Consider the following 16,473-nt stretch of genomic DNA (forward strand, 5'->3'; position numbering starts at 1 on the left):
CGTTTTGGTCCTCACCTTTGGAATAGCCTGCCAGAGGATGTCAGGTCTGCAGAGACTGTTGATATTTTTAAGAGGAAGCTCAAGACACACCTTTTTAGTTTGGCTTTCAACAACTTTTAAATAATTTATCTTTTCTTTTGATTGAAGATAATTCTATGTTTTGCTTTGAATGTTTTAAAGCACTTTGAGTTGCATTTTTATGTATGAAAAGTGCTATATAAATAAAATGTGATTGATTGATTGATTGATTGATGCAGGCCCACTAGTCGAAACATGGCATTCTGATTAATATTGCGTTTGTGGAACATGAGTTAAGCAGTAAAATCCACCCGTTTTACCCATCTCACTGGGCGGCCATTTTGTCACTTCTGTTGACTGAAAATGACATCACATATTCTCAATGCTCAGGTAATGACCAATCATGGCTCGGCTTCAGAAAACAGGTGAGCAGCAATTGCTCGTTACCTAAACCCTGAGAAACTGTGATGTCATTTTCAGACGACAGAAAGTAACAAAATGCCCGCCCCAGAAATGGCTAAAAATGGGTGGATTTTTCTTCCTAACTCATATTCCACAAATGCAATAATAATCAGAATGCCGTGTTTAGACTAGTGCAGGTGCATAGAGCATTTGGGGTTGACACCCCCCTTTAAGTACTGCCAAGTTCATTTCCAAATCTCATGTAATTATCATTGTGCCCACAGAAAAGATGACATGATGAATGTTTAGCTGTGAGTATTGTTGTATGCTCAGTTTGTATATGTTGGTGCTTCGTGTGTTAAATTAGCACTTGTCTGAAGGTTTATTATTACTGTAACTGTATGCAAATTTCCGTCAGCCAATCTATGGTGTTTGACATAATTGTTAGCATTAATAGTAGTCTTTTGTTTAAGGACTTTTGGGGGAAACGGTTGATTGATTTGCTGCCCCACTGTATTTCCTGTATGTACTGTGAGTGTCACAAAATGGAGGTTGCCTCAGTCCCGCAACAGATTGTGTTCGCCTTGAGATGCATCTTTAGCTCAAATGAACAGACTTCTTTATCTCCTGCATGTAACCATTGTGAAGCCCCTCCATTCACTCCCTCCTCCATTCAACCTCAATAACCCTGCATAAAGCATCGCCCGTGCCAGACACAACAACTTCAACAACACTTTTATTGAGCCGCCTTATCTGCCACAATGCTCTGTAAATAATGCTTTGAGTTAGACTGAGGTCAGAGCTCTTTGGAACAGCATCGGGGTGATCGTGAGAGTAAAGGACACCAAGGTCATCTAGCAGATGAGACTATCACCAAGGGTGGCTAGCTCACATACACACACACACACACACACACACACACACACACACACACACACACACACACACACACACACACGCCATAGCTTAGTTGCCTCTGCCCCCTTGTGGTGAAAAGACATAATTACACAGTCCATGTCGGAGACACAATGGAAAGTCGCTTGAGCATTCATTCATTATCCAATTGTCTTTGTCCTCACTAGAAAGACAATTCAGCACCCGAATACAACTGATAGTTTGTAGAACAACTGTGTCTTATTGGTTATGCAGAAATTACATAAAAGCTAATTACTGGTACATTATGTATGGTCTTTGATAGAATCGTAATGTTGTAGTCATATTATACCAGTAGAGAGCGCTGTTACCCACACAGTATGTCAAAGTGCTGTGAAGTCAAAATAATAAAAGCGGAGCAGTTTTTTATGCGTTGACCTCAGACCACCACTTAGTGTCAGTGTTCTTCAAAACATCAGGCTAAAAAAAATACCGTTCAAAAATATATACTTCTAAAGCATACGACTGAGGCATTAATTCCGATTTTAATAATTAATGTATGCAAGTATTTTATTGAGTGTTTAAATGATTTCAATGTCTTGCTCAGGAATCTGTTATTTTATTTTATTTTACTTTATTGTAATCCACTCTTTGTATTTTGATATAGCGGGGATGTTCTAAATGTTTGTATTAGTGTGGTGTGCGTGAGTAAATGATTCTTATGCGGTATTCAAAATATTTTATTTCATAAGTGGATTGGCTTCATTTTTGGCAGTATAATAAATTAATATGCTAAAGTTTAATATGTGTTTTCATGACCCAATCTTGTAAAAATGTGTTATGAATCCTGTTCTGTTTTGAATAATGCTGCAACGAATCATGTGAAGTCTGCACCTTTTTGACGCATCAAAGCTTTAGTAAACCTGACCAAATTAAAAAAAAAAAAAAGAAAAAAGAAAAGTGGTGCAGGCAAGCCTGTCTGATTAAGGCCTTGCTTTCCCAGCTCTGACGATGATGATGTTGGCCCACGTCTCGTCTAATGTCCCTGCTGGGCCCCGTACTGTAAAGAGGCTGGCAGGGCTTCTTCCAAGACAAAGAGTATGAAGGGTAAACAGAGAGTGTGGGCCACCTTTGGGTGAGTTTGTGTTCTTAGACCCCAGGGGTCTGGTCTAGAATCTGCTCGTGTTGACTTCTTCTTGAAGCAACTACACTATATGGACATACGTATGTGGTAACAGTGAAGTAGATTTGTTGTTTTAGAAATGCTGGAATGAAAATAGTCACAGTAACTGCAATGTCATTCAGTGGCTGCCAACTGGCTGGCCGCTATACACTTTCACTATTAAATGCGTTGAAATGTTCTTACTCTACGCACAAGTTCAGTGCAGTGTAAATGCAAAATCTCCGTAGGATACATGACACGTATATATGCACAGTCCAATTTTCTTCTTCGCACCTGTTAGTAAATCCGTATTCATTGGAATTGATTGGCATCTCTGTGGTTTAATTTGCATAAGCCACGCCCCCATTTCCCTATAAAAGGACATCCATCAAAACAAGATGGTTGAAGACGTTGGAAGTTACGAGATACGAGGGATGAGCCCAAGAATTACAAGAAATTTCACAAGGAAAATTACACTTTTTCGAAACATGCGCCTGAGGTCCGCACCGTGGCTCAGGTGACGAAAAAGTGCTTTTGTTTCAGGTTGTCATGTTTGTTGTGTCCCTTGTTTATGTCTTTTGTATGTCAATTTTATTTCCCAACTTTCTTTCCATCTGTGTTGGTTCGCTGCATATGTCACATAGCCTTCATGGTCCTGAACACCGACCAAGCCCCCAACGCCCCCCAGTGTTTTGAGTGATTCCTTTCTCCTTAGGCTACTATGTTTAATGATTTTTGGACTTTTTATTTATTTATTTTTACATTGTTATTATTTTCCTGTACTAGTTTTTTTTGTTTAGATTTTTTTTGTAATAACTAACTAAATAAATAAATAAATAAGTAAATAAATAAATAAATACATAAATCCTATGAGCATGCTGCACTCCTGCCTTGCCTCCCGAATTCCCCGCACTTGGGTCCTACCTTTTGCCACCAAGTGTATTGCGCAACCCGCATCTCTGACAGAATCCTCAACTGTATAATAACAATTGAATCCATAAATGGGTTGAATGTAGACAATATAAGTCCTGATTCCAGCTCATGGCCTTTGTCGTAAAATGAAATATCCGTGATTCAGTATTCCAAATATCCTTTATTTATTTATTTCCAGACGGTTTGATGATCTTACTTTGCCAAGATAAAGCCAGTAGACAAGAAAAGTGGCGGCAACCGCCCCAACTTGGAGTTTATAAATGCTCACTTGTGTGTGTGTGTGTGTGTGTGGGGGGGGGGGGGGGTCACTCGCATACACTTTCCTGAATGTTAGGGCGGTATGCCCTAACCAAACAAAGTCAATGGACCAAAATAGACACTTGAGAGACTGCAAGTGATTTGAATAAGTGAACAATTTTTTACTACTTGTTTGAAGTCAAAGGTATCCATCTTAAAAGAAGTGCGAATGCAAAAAATGCGCACCTATCGTTAGCTGGTCTGCACTGAGAGATTTATGGTGGCACAAGTGCTTGAACATGGTTGTGCCAAAATTGGAGGAGGTTCCCAAAACACCGCTCCAAGTGGCTGACATCAGGCTCTGGGAAGTACACACGATCATGTGAATGCACGCATATTGCTCCACGTTCAAGTGTGGGACATAAATACAGTACATGTGATGGCTTTCTGTGTAACACGTCGAGAATAAGTTCTATGCAGGCCCATTAGTTGAAACAGAGATTCTGATTAATATTGCGTTTGTGGAATAAGAGTTAATCCATTTTAGCCATCTCATGGGGCGGCCATTTTGCCACTTCACTTGACTGAAAACGACATCACAGTTGCTCAGGGCTCAGGTAAGGACCAATTATGGATCTGCTTCAGAAAACAAGTGAGCCGTGATTGGTCATTACCTGAGCCCTGAGCAATTGTGATCAGTGATTCGGTCGACAGAAATGACAAAATGGCCGCCCCCAGAGATGGACAAAAACGGATGGATTAACTCTTATTCCAAAAACCCAATATTAATCAGAGTGCCTTGTTTGAGCTATAACATATTCTTGAAAAAAAATGTTTGGGTTGTCTTCCACTTTAACTATGGTTTAACAATTATGACTAGTTGAGGAGCGACAATATACTTGTAATGACTTGACCTTTGGCTTCAGCTGTTTGGGCAATGTTGTGTTAAGAGTTCTATTCAAAGTCAATAGAGTTCCTACCTTGAGTAGCAAAAAAATGCCTGAAAGGCTAAAGAGTTTGAAATTGTGATCCAAATTGCCAACTTGTTTGACAGTTGGGTCCCTATTTTCGTAGAAGTATAAGAACTGATTATAGTGTAAAACGTTATGAAGCAAAAATGTAAGAAGTCTTAAAAATCACAGATGAGATGACAGGGTGTAACCAAACACATCAAAACAACAGAAGGGTTTTGGAAAGCAGCAATCAATAGAACATCAGCGTTATTGCTAACTATCATACAAATTTGATGGCTCGTCAATTGAGCTTGTACAGCTGTACAAGTCGTCTGCCGTAGGTGTGCATCAGGCTTGCCCATAGAATCTGATTGTGCCTTTGAAAAGCGAAAACACCATCAATCTTTTCTTTGGCTCCACACACTGAAGAGCTTTCCAACGCAAACTAGCCGATTCCTCGAAATCTGGACTTTGCTTGATTCCAGGCATTGTTAAAGTGCAGGAAATGGATTGAATCCCTCATACTATGCAAAGTTTTGTGTTGAACTGCATGGCTGGACATTCCCACCTGTGCAGATGTCTTTTGAGCACCTGGGCTCACACGTGTTTGGCTAACGAAGAAAACATTTGGCTGAGTTGTTTGTTTGTTTGATAGTCTGCCGACGTCAGGGCCAACTTTCGGGCTGACCCAGACACATACCTTGCAATCCCAAACGGGGGAGAAGAAGAAAGAAAAAAGCAGAAACATCTGCAAAACACATTAAATCGTCTTTACACGTTGAAACAAGGCTACGACTTTTACCTTGTCATTGTCTTCAGGTGTACTTAAAATGATGAAGGATTCAAGAAAATGTCCGGTTTTTTTTCTTGCTTTTTGTGTGCCTGGAGGTGACAGACATTCCCGCTCTTTGCACCTTCTGGCATTCCAGACTACTCCCCGCCTCGCTCTGCTTTGAGGTCAAAGCTTTCACTGGACAAACTCAGACGCGAGGCTCCCTTCAAACTTGCCCGTGTTTCCGCTTTGCTTTTTTTTTTCCTCACATGCAGGATGTTGGACTGTTAAAGGTAATGTTGATACAGTGGAATCTCTCAGGTCGAACATGACTCGTTCGGATGCTGTTTGAATTTCCCCAAAGAAAAGAATGGAAAATAAATTAATCCATTCCAGACTCAAACTGTCACTCTCATAAAACCTTTATTTACTGTATGTATAGGAAAGTAACATTTTAACATTCATATGGTATACTAAATCATTTATCATTGATAATAGATTTTTTTTTTTAAATGAAGTCTACCCAAACATATTTTTCAAGAATATGTTCTATGCAGGCCCACTAGTTGAAACACAACATTCTGATAAATATTGCGTTTGTGGAATATGAGTGAAGCAGCAAAATCCACCCGTTTTTAGCCATCTCAGGGGGTGGCCGTTTTGTCACTTCTGTCGACTGAAAATGACATCACAGTTGCTGAGGCTCAGGTAACAACCAATCACAGCTCACCTGTTTTCTGAAGTTGAGCCATGATTGTTACCAGTGGCACCTTGAGATACAGGCCAATGAGTTTTTGCTTTAACTTGCGAGCGTAGTCTTGAGATACGAATGCTGTATAGTGGCAGTCAACTCAACTCACTTCACAACAAGCAGCACTGCCACTCACAGCTGAGGTTTACTGACAAACTAAACATAAAACAAAGAGAATGACACTTTGTGTATTTTCAACAACCAGATCAGAGCCTGTAAGTCAACTAGCTTTATGCTAGTACATGATGGGAAACACTATAGAGCAGTGGTGCCCAATACGTCTATTTGTTTTACTCATTTGCTAGCTTGTGCATTTGATATTAGCGTTACGCGACGGAGATTCTACCTCGCGCATTTAATATTAGCGTTACGCGACGGAGATGCTAGCTTGTGCATTTAATATTAGCGTTAAGCGACGGAGATGCTAGCTTGTGCATTTAATATTAGCGTTATGCCGAAGATGCTAACTTGTGCCTTTAACATTAGCGTTACGCGACGGAAACAACTTAGCTTCCGGGCGGGCGAGGGTGTTGCGTTGCCGCGGCCCGGTGGTTGGGGACTCCTGCTATAAAATGCTAATGAATGGCATATACTTTATGTGTGGTTACAAGACTTTGAGTAATGAATATTTGAACACAAACAGTGGAGCAGCACATGTAGACTGATAATATACCAATAAACACAGACATAAATTTGTTATGCTCTGCCAAGAACGACTGGCGTTACTGTCTCTCAATTTGGATAAATATGAGCTAAAGTTGGGAAGCTTGGTAGAGCAATGGTTAGCACGTCAGGTTATTACTTGTCAAGTAACTATGTTGTTTTGAATTGAGGAGTTTCATTTAGACAAACAGTGTTTCGCCTCCATCATATGGCATCCATAGGCAATTTTAAACCTTTTTTAGGGACAATTATCCATAGATTGTCACTATCAGCAAACTAGCCTGTTAGCAGTTTGTGAATTTCTGTTTGTCTGCAAGTGTCCTGCAATTGGCTAATTGAGAGCAAGGTGTACCAAGCCTCTAGCCTCAGGAATATGCAATTCATGTTAATATCTGCTTGGTCAAGCTTCCGTTATAAATTTTATTGAATTGTACCCAACTTGCAATAATATATCCAAGATATAAATTCCATCTCATTTTCAATGTTTATCACCACGCATTTAGACCAATTTTATACCATTTTATTAACAATTTCAAAACAAAAGAGCAGTTCATTGCATAAACAGTTTGTAGTCAGTGCGGAACATTTCCTGTTTTGTTTAAGTCGCAGCAATGCCCCCTGTATTTGAGTTGATCAGTTAGGCTGCAAATGTGTTCTTTTCTTTACGTTTAAAAAATAAAGGCATTTGCCAATATTGTGCAAGTGCTTCATTGCCAATGAACTCCATACTGGTACTTGTTTCGCTGTACAATCCTTTCATAAAAAAAAAACAAAAAAAAATGAATACCATTTAAATATTTCCCAATATAAAAATGAATAACTTATACAATAATTGTAGTTTAAGGATAATCAAGGTAAAATGATTATGTACATTTACAAAAAAAAAAACGATTTAAACAAAAATGTTAAGGTATTTTGGACATTTACAAACAATTAAGGTGCACTTGAGTGTTTTGCTCCAAAACTGCATCACAAAGACAACAGTGGACCTTTCCAATATCAGAACAAATGGATATTAAATATAGCAACGTACAGTATAACACATATGATTATAAAACAGATAAAGGGTCCGATATGTTGTGCTTTAAAAAAACAATTGGAAACAAAAGGGTGAAACAGCGAGATTAGAGCAGCGTTAAAACTGCAGATGGAAGTAATGCACTGGGAGAAGAAAAAAAACAAACTTTTGACCACAGTACCAGCATAGCCAACAATTGTGTTGACTTTTATTTAGATTGTGTTAAAATTAATTGAAATAAAAAATAGAATATGTACTGTACATTTGAACTTTCTAAGTGCCAAGGGCCAAAAATAGACGTCCGAGAATGAAACGTGTGGTGTTGCTATGCTGACGTCCGTTTGAAGTTATATCCCAACATTCCGACAAAAGCGAGAGCACACAACATGGAGGTGTGATGCCCTCGTAGCACCGTAGTGAGCACACATGAGCAGCTATCGTGATGTTAGGGCCTTGATTGCTACATTTTCAATGGTGAAATGTACGTAGCACCGCATGTGTATTTGTTTGTGTCTTTTAAGGACCCATTCTCCATATAAATTAAAAAAAAAAAAACAGGCAAGTACAAAAAAAAAAAGTAAAGTTACATTAATTTACAGTTCATGTACACACTGTCAAAATGATCTGCTGCCTTCAAATGTGTCTTTTGTGTCTTTAAATAAGCCATATATACATAATAGACTGGTCCATGTGCAAATCCTTCCGCCTTTCGATAAGAATAGTGTCTCTGTGGTACTTTTGGCTGGCCAGGGCCTTGTTTATTTGAACCAGTGCAGGTAGTTTGTCTTCAGAGCAGGGAAGCACATGTTGTTGCTGCACGAGCCGCCGTAGCTGGGGGGGCAGGCGGAGCAGGGGACCCCGACTTTGTAGGGAGCCTCTCCGATCCAGTTGCCCCTGCAAGACACAACAGCAGCCAGTGTGAATAGACCCTGAAAGTGGGCTGGAATAAAACTTAATCTTTTACTTTTAAAGCAGGATTATTTACTATGGTCTTCACTAATGAAAAAAAGGTGTGCATCAAGCTAAAGATGCAGAAATTGGGATTTTTTTTTCTGCCCCCTCCTGATGTCTGTTAATACTTTCATTTGAATTTTTCATGACACTGATTGTCTATCCCAGCTGTAATTAGTTTTAATTACATTTTAAAGCAGTTTTTTTTTAGTTGGCAATGGTTCGTTTTAGTTGAGTTTTTAGTAGTTTTAGTCTTAGTTTTAGTTTTTTTTAAATATATTGAGTATTTGTTGAGTGCAAGATTTAAAAAAAAAAAAAAAAAAAAGGTCAATAAGTATTGTGGAATAAAGTAAACTGTTTTGACCTTTGATTGTAATACATAAATACTGACCCAAGGTCCGTCACTGACGGACGCCCTTTTTGCTGACAAATGATGAATGATGACAAAATTCGAACTGACGGACTAAGCATTGACGGAAGTGGGGTTTTGTCAGTCAATGGAATCATCACTAACCAGGTCAGTACCAAAAGACCTTTTAAATCCATCACTGACGAACAACTGATGGAAACATGCGCCATGTATCTCGCATGTATTTTTTGGGGGTGACTATGCACTGGGATTACTTCGAATGGACTTCATTGACTTCGGAGGACACGAGAAGCCATCATAACTGAACTAATAGTGACTCGTGCACTTGAAAAAAATAAAATAAAAATACTTCAGCTATAAAAAAACAAATAAAATCATAAATCATAAAGCATAAAAAAAGAAAAAAAAATCACAAGTTAACACAACATAGAGGGATCGATCTTGTGGTTCTGTGCAGACAGCACTTTGTGAGAATCTCTAAATCACAATAATGGGCTGAGTCAAAACAAAAAGTGCAAGTGGTCCACAATGTTTCAAAATGGATACAATTGTGTGCTGTTACCCTTGTAACCAGTTTTTTACTGACCGTCCTAAAATAGTGGTCACGAACTGCAAATTAGCGAAGCGCAGTTAAAATAACGATGACGGACTGACTGACTGACTGACAAGTACAATATCTATCTATCTATCTATCTATCTATCTATCTATCTATCTATCTATCTATCTATCTATCTATCTATCTATCTATCTATCTATCTATCTATCTATCTATTGTGGTTGCTCTATTTGCATTTGCCATTTTTGGTCAAATTGAGATCTTAAGTACAAGCAACTGAATGCATATAAAAACAAAACCATGATTTGTGTTTGGCATGCGTAATCTCACGGCTATAAATCCACAGTATCGCAGTTGGATACATTTGTAACGTGGCCAATATACGACAGCCAAATTGCAGCTGCAGTTAAGACAGACTTAAATGATGAATAGAGCTAATGCGTGATAAAAAGCTAGGTCATGTCGACTCTCACAAGTCAAATAAGCAGGTCATCAATGGACAGAGTGCCTTACATATATCTCAAACCAATGGGTTTAAATAAGCTTGCTTGTAAATCCAAATGGGCTTTAATTCTTGGAATTCCCCTACCCCCCTTTTCCTTTTCTTTTTTCTTCTCAAGAGCTTGAATTGTACAGTACCTGTTCACAGGCTTGTATTGAGGTTATCGGAATCTCCCCAGCGACATGGGTGGCATTTCACAGGTCGGCACTGAGCGGCCCGACTGGGCGACGGGATTAGAGCTGCCGTCGCCCGGCCGTCGTCAGGTTAACCGGTTCATTGGTATAAAAGCTATGGAGCAGCATGAGAGCTACTTACTTTGGCGAGTAGTTGCAGACTAAATATGTCGCCCGTTTCCACACGGAACCCCAAACGTTCATATTGTGGCAGGTGTGAACGGCACAGCCCACTTTGTTGGAGGTCGCCCACACCATCTGCAAAACAGACAAAACATTTAATGCTATTTTATGCATTACTTAAGTGCTAATAATAGGAAGCAAAGCTGCTAGCAAAGGTGGACAAGGTCCCCTTCCCCTTCAAAAGACTTTATAAAACACTCTAAAAACAGTAGGCTTAAAAATAACACAATTTTGGATCAAAAATGGACCAATACACAAATTGGGTCGACCCGTGGTTTGACCCACGTCCTTGCATTGTTTTGTACAATACAGCCCATTTTGGGGTTGTTTTTCTGAAGAAAATTGCCTATTTTTGGGTTGTTTTCTGCAAAAACAATTGACCCAAGTTGTGGATCGGTCCATTTTTGACCCAAAATTGTGTTATTTTTAACCCAACTGTTTTTAGAGTTATAGTATAACGTTCAAAGGAAACTGGAGCAGAGTTGTTTCTGTACATGTATACGGTATACATTTCTCAGAATTTTATCAAACACAACATGTTTGGTCCTTCTCAGACATTGTGCAGGTAACTTACTGGGGATTCAAATTCATCTGTCCTTGTTTTTTTAAGTATTGGAACTTATCCTCTGTTATTTACAAAAAAAATCAATTATTTGCTGTTTTGTGCTCAGGCCAAAGCCTTGTCTAATATATATATATATATATATATATATATATATATATATATATATATATATATATATATATATATATATAGAAAAGAGGGGAAGGGCTTCATTTTCAAAGGGTATAGCTCTGTCTAATATAAAAAAATATAAAAATTGTGTTTTGATGCCACCTAAACCTTTTAGGTGGGCATCAATTACTCATGGATTTTCACTATTTGTGGCAGGGCTCCGTCCCCACCATTGTTCTGGAGCACCCCCGACAATGGCGAGAATGACTGTTCAATCCAAAATAGCAGACTTTTTATGTCTTTTGCGGCATCAGTTCTCCAGTCTTTTTTTGTGGGTCTATTCGTGGTAGAATATGCCTACAAAATGCTGCCATGTTTTCAGGGTTATGGGCGCAACCCCTCCGAGTGAAATGTTTCACCGGGATGAACACACCAACAAAATTTGGTGGCTTTGTTTAAGTATGCAAAATAGAAATGTATTTGGGCTAAGAAGAATATTACTGCATAATGGCAAAGAAACAAAGGCATTTCAAGAGGTCCTTTGCTCGCTCTGGCCCTAAAAATAGCTTGTAATAATAGCTTGCCTACCTGTGTATAATGGGTGCACATAGGGCCGTAGCATCTGAGGGGGCATCGGGGGTTGCAGTCGCGGGGGTAAGGAAAGGAGTAATCTTTGACCTCGTCGTACCACGGCTTCACAAGCTGAAGGATGGAACGATACCTGCCAAGAAAAAAACATCAGAACCTCACACACAAGTATAAGAACCACGCAATATGCTTGTAAAGCTGCATATTGCATAAGCTGCTTGTTGATATTGGCTAGCAGGATACATCGTCACCATTAAAATGGAAATCAAACCAAGGACTGACAAAAACTACTGACCACATGCTTACTAAAGGACTTGGAACTGGTGAAAGACATCCTAAGCTCAAGACGCTAAACATTATAAGGTATCACAAAATAATGTACAGTGTAGCAAAGTAAACATTTTGACAAAATGTGTCGTTAAATTACACTCAATTCTGAACTAGAACCTTGAGACATGTCGGTCCACCAGTATTATAAAACATTAAAATAGATTGTCCTTGTATGTTTAATGTCCAAATACACGGGTCCTTAGCCGAATTTACATCATCCCTCCTTGGAGATTTGCTGGCAGTGCCTTATAAATTGGCACACTTGGATCTCCTGCACTGACTCCAGAAAATCAGTTTCTGCTCCCGCAAAGTCAAGGACTGTGCTTCTCACACATCAATTTTAAAGGCAATAAGAGGAGCCACTTCAATTGGCTGTGATGCAAGTCATGTGTGTTCACGGCCACAAACAATACTTTAGTTTTTTTGTTTGTTTTGGGGCTTCTGTATATGTTCGAATCTACTTTCGTCCTTATAGGGAAAGGAGGAAGGAGTATGCCGTAAAGAAATTCAGGACATTTGTATTTTTTTTGTGAGAGTTGCTCCCATCCTCCTTAAAGTTGCTTAGTGCCAGTAAAAACAATTACAGACCCGCCCAGGGCATGACAAAAGTCCCATTCGACTACTTGTAAGTAAATGTTTCATCAAAAGAGTTGTGAAATGTTTTTATTAAGGTCGAATTCTTGCCCAGTGCTGCTTTTAACGACTCTAATGGAACAAGAGAAATGCTTTATTTGCATTTATTTTAGTGTAAGACACCCCATAGACAAAAACGTTTAAAATATGTATGTTAAATCCGATATCGTTTATTGTAATATAAGTTAATTTATTGCTTGTGTTTGTCAAAAAAAACATGGGAAGAAAACCTTGAAAAAAATGATTGCATAGTAAATCCCAATACTAAGGAGAAAAAAAAATGGAATTAGAGTATTTTTCAAAATCATTCAGCCCTAGTAGTCTATCACTATGTCATACCTACTGTGAATATTTGTATGGAAAACACTTCCAAGCTATACGAATGAAAAACAGTATGGCAGACCCTGCAATACATTAAGACCCTTCTCCAATGGAAAATTTGCATAAATTGTGAGAGAAGAGGACAGCAAGTGGAAAGTTCTGCTTTCAGGTCCACTTTTAAGCAGCCACACTTAGTATGCGTTGTGCTCCCCTGAGTCTCATATTCACTGCTCAATAAAAAACGCATTGGTGAATGATGTCCCACATGGAAAGTCAAGAGCGACTGAAGGGGTGCTTCTTTGTCCGCATAGGTCAAGACCAAAAACATAGCTTCTGTTTATTCGAGGGGGTCACGCGAGCATTCCTTGAGCAGTCACCGGGTCACCGTTCAAGGGGAAGAAAAAGGAAGGGGGCCTGCGAGGCAACGACCGTGACTGCAAAGCAGCAGCGTCCCTGCTGAGAGTGCTGCAGCAGATGTCGCCCAGGGGGTGGTTGGGCGACGGGAGGTGCGGTTTAGGGGTTCAAAGTTCACCTACCGTCCTGTCCTGACGGAGAGGTTCTGACCCAGAAACCTGAGCAGGTGAGACGGGCCGTGCTCCCACATGCAGGCGTGGGCCCAGCTCTCAGCTGACTTGGCCAGAGTATCATCCCACACCTAAACACACACAGACACACACGCATGGAAACCATTACACAAGTCATGTAAAATATAAACACACGATCCGCTCCGTCTAAGTCCCATTCAGCACTCAGATGTGAGATAAGGCATCCATCAAAACGGTTACATAAGAGAAGTGAGCCGACTGGCAGCCGTCGCGCAACTCTTTGATCCAAAAGGGGCCTATTCGTCTTCCCAGCACTGAACGGAAATTGGCTCCGTTTCCGATTACGGAGGCTTGTTCGATACCAAACACTCGCGTGCACATGTGTGGAGCATGCAGTTTCTCTCATCCAATTAATGATGATTTAACCCGACAAAAGTTTTATAATGAATATGACCCCCAGTCAGAAGCAGCACTTTTTCCGAGTGAAAAGCCATATTTGGTAACTTGAGCCACAATGAGCAGCACATGCATCGCTAAAAAGCTTAACGTCATTTCAAAACGTAATGAAAGAAACCCATCCATTTTCAATTCTGTTAAAAGCATTATTATTGTTCAAAAGATCATGAGAACAATGTAAAATACATGGAAAAATGCCTTGACTTTTTAAAATTTAGAATAAAATTATAATATGACATTGAACGAATAATTTTCATCGTGCTCTAAGATAATCTATTGACATTGCCGTGAGAAATTTGACTTTTGCTTTCTAGGATGCTTTGCAAACGGCGCTCCACGAGGACACGTACGTGACCCCTGCTGCCTTTTGGAAGTGACTACATCGGTGGTCCAAACTGCTGACCAACGAAAAAGTGACAAGTCGCATGTCTTATTTTAGAAACCAGTACAAAAAAACAAAAAAAATCCATCGAATGCATTTATCTTGACCACGCTGGTTGGTGCACTGACGTACGCGAGCTTGAAAGACTCACCATGTATTCCATGTTAGACGCCGGGGGAAACACCTTGCCCCGGACTTTGTTATGGTAATCAAGAATAGCCACCATGTCGGTCTGACTAATGTAACGCTTCCTCCTGCTTTTGGAAGATGTGCCGCCGTCCATCCCCGCGTCCGTACTGCTGAAATTGGCCGCGTGCAGATCAGCGGAGGGCGCAGCGGTGACGGTGACCGTCAGTGCACTTGTTGCGCAATGTATGCCCAAAAAGATGAACGCAAGTAAATGAGGCTGCATGGTTTGCTTCTGCTTCGATATCCTCCGCGTCGGAGCCGGATCTGGAACGGAAGTAAATAAAAGATTTGTTGTCTCGGCGCATAGTAGCAATTAATTCAATTGTAGTTGGACAATAAATGACGGTCTTACCTTTCTTGTGCAGCGCTACCAAATGAGGGAAAGGAAGAAGGGCTAAAAGTTGTCCTTGCTCGCAGTTTCTGCAGCTTTGCAAACTATTAGAAGTCTCCGGGAATAGTTGGTCTCTGCGGGTTTATATAGTCTACGCAGTGGACGACGCAGGAAATGCACGACGACGTAGTGGACCACCCTCGACCCCTCCCCTCCATGGTCACCTGAAATACAGCATCATTTTTTGACTTTTTTTTTTTTTTAATTTAACCCTCCTGTTGTGCACGTGTCTCACAAACAAGGTGCATGGGTCAATGTGACTACTTTTAAGCATCAAATAATATGACACAAAGCACGTTCTGTGTTTTTTTTTCTTCTTTTTTTTATTTACTTGCAACCGGAGGTCTGTTTTAGTTTAAGAATAATCAGAGGCATTCATCCATAATATTGTTATCAGATCCGGCTGAAGAGCTGTATGAACAGTCGACCTTTAGTCACTTGTCATTGACTCTCAGGGAAGTATTCATTCATGCAAATGAATGGTACATCCCATTTAATAGAAAGTTGAAATTGTATTTTCATTCAAAACGACATGTTCTGCAGAATCAGATAATGATCCAAACATGCAAGAAAGGTCTCAAAGCATCCTCAGATGCTCATGCTAATGTTGTGAGTAGCATACTGTAGGTATAAACATTAGAAACATCCAAGCAGTGACTTTCCACAGATGGATGGATTCGCTGAATTGATGACTTTTGACTAGTGTTTCGTAGATTACACTTGTTCGCCGCGCGGCTAAGGCTGTGTGGTTTTCCAGGGCAAGATGCCGAGAGCTAGGGGGAAAGAAATAACACTTCTGTCGGTCATCATTTTCATTGGCAGCTGCTGAACGCATTAAAGCAACGTGACGCAGGAAGAAATTTCCTGCTTCCCCCTCTTCTTTCCCTCCTCTCCGTCTCCTTTTTTTTTTTTTTTGCTCCTCCACTGCTCTTTTTCCCTCCATAATTTTGTTGAAAGTGATGGACTTTTCAGGTGCAGAAATATTACTCCATGCAGGTATATGTTTCAGCTCCACTGGCCACTGTTGGACTTACTTATCAGAGTGGCTACATTGCATTGAATACATACAGTATTTATTCCATTTGATCTTCTGTTGTGTTCAATGCTCATAGCAGACTTGTATTTTCGGAGACTATTTCTCACAATCATTGTTTTGTGCATTGCCCGTCATTCACAACAAATTGTCATTAACGTTGCATATCGTCGCTGTCCTGTGAAAAAATATCCTTTTTTTTTTAAATTTCACGTTAATGCGATCAATAAAACGCGGAAACACCATTCACGTAAAAATTCTAAAATTGAGGAAAATGGACATAAGTGTTTTTCACAGGACAGCGACAATATATTATGGTTTGGTTGTATTATACAAGAATCCCCCAATTGATTTTGAATGACATCAGATCCAAGATGACCTAACTCACTCTAAAAACAGTTGGGTTAAAAA

General features: G+C 39.8%; 1 protein-coding gene across 1 annotated transcript; it reads right to left on the minus strand.

The window, feature by feature from the left end:
* Positions 1-7,268: 7,268 nt before the first annotated feature.
* On the minus strand, positions 7,269-15,141 carry pi15a (peptidase inhibitor 15a). The gene is made up of 6 exons (XM_086021155.1): positions 14,991-15,141; positions 14,601-14,902; positions 13,603-13,721; positions 11,783-11,915; positions 10,478-10,593; positions 7,269-8,676 (listed from the first exon to the last, which is right to left on the minus strand). Exons 2-6 carry the CDS (start codon positions 14,859-14,861, stop codon positions 8,541-8,543), a joined length of 765 nt encoding a protein of 254 aa, XP_085877281.1. The 5' UTR covers positions 14,862-14,902; positions 14,991-15,141; the 3' UTR covers positions 7,269-8,540.
* Positions 15,142-16,473: the final 1,332 nt, after the last annotated feature.

Source organism: Filicampus tigris, chromosome 21 (genome assembly GCF_054856515.1).
Source record: "Filicampus tigris isolate MCC_2025a chromosome 21, RoL_Ftig_1.0, whole genome shotgun sequence".
Taxonomy (NCBI): domain Eukaryota; kingdom Metazoa; phylum Chordata; class Actinopteri; order Syngnathiformes; family Syngnathidae; genus Filicampus; species Filicampus tigris.

Bases quoted from the DNA above. Each gene is read 5' to 3' on its own strand.
- pi15a (XM_086021155.1), bottom strand. From the start codon at position 14,861: ATGCAGCCTCATTTACTTGCGTTCATCTTTTTGGGCATACATTGCGCA. The intron at 11,916-13,602 runs GTAGGTGAACTT...TTTTCTTGGCAG, and splicing joins CTCTCCGTCAGGACAGGACG to GTATCGTTCCATCCTTCAGC. The intron at 8,677-10,477 runs GTAAGTAGCTCT...TGTGTCTTGCAG, and splicing joins GTCTGCAACTACTCGCCAAA to GGGCAACTGGATCGGAGAGG.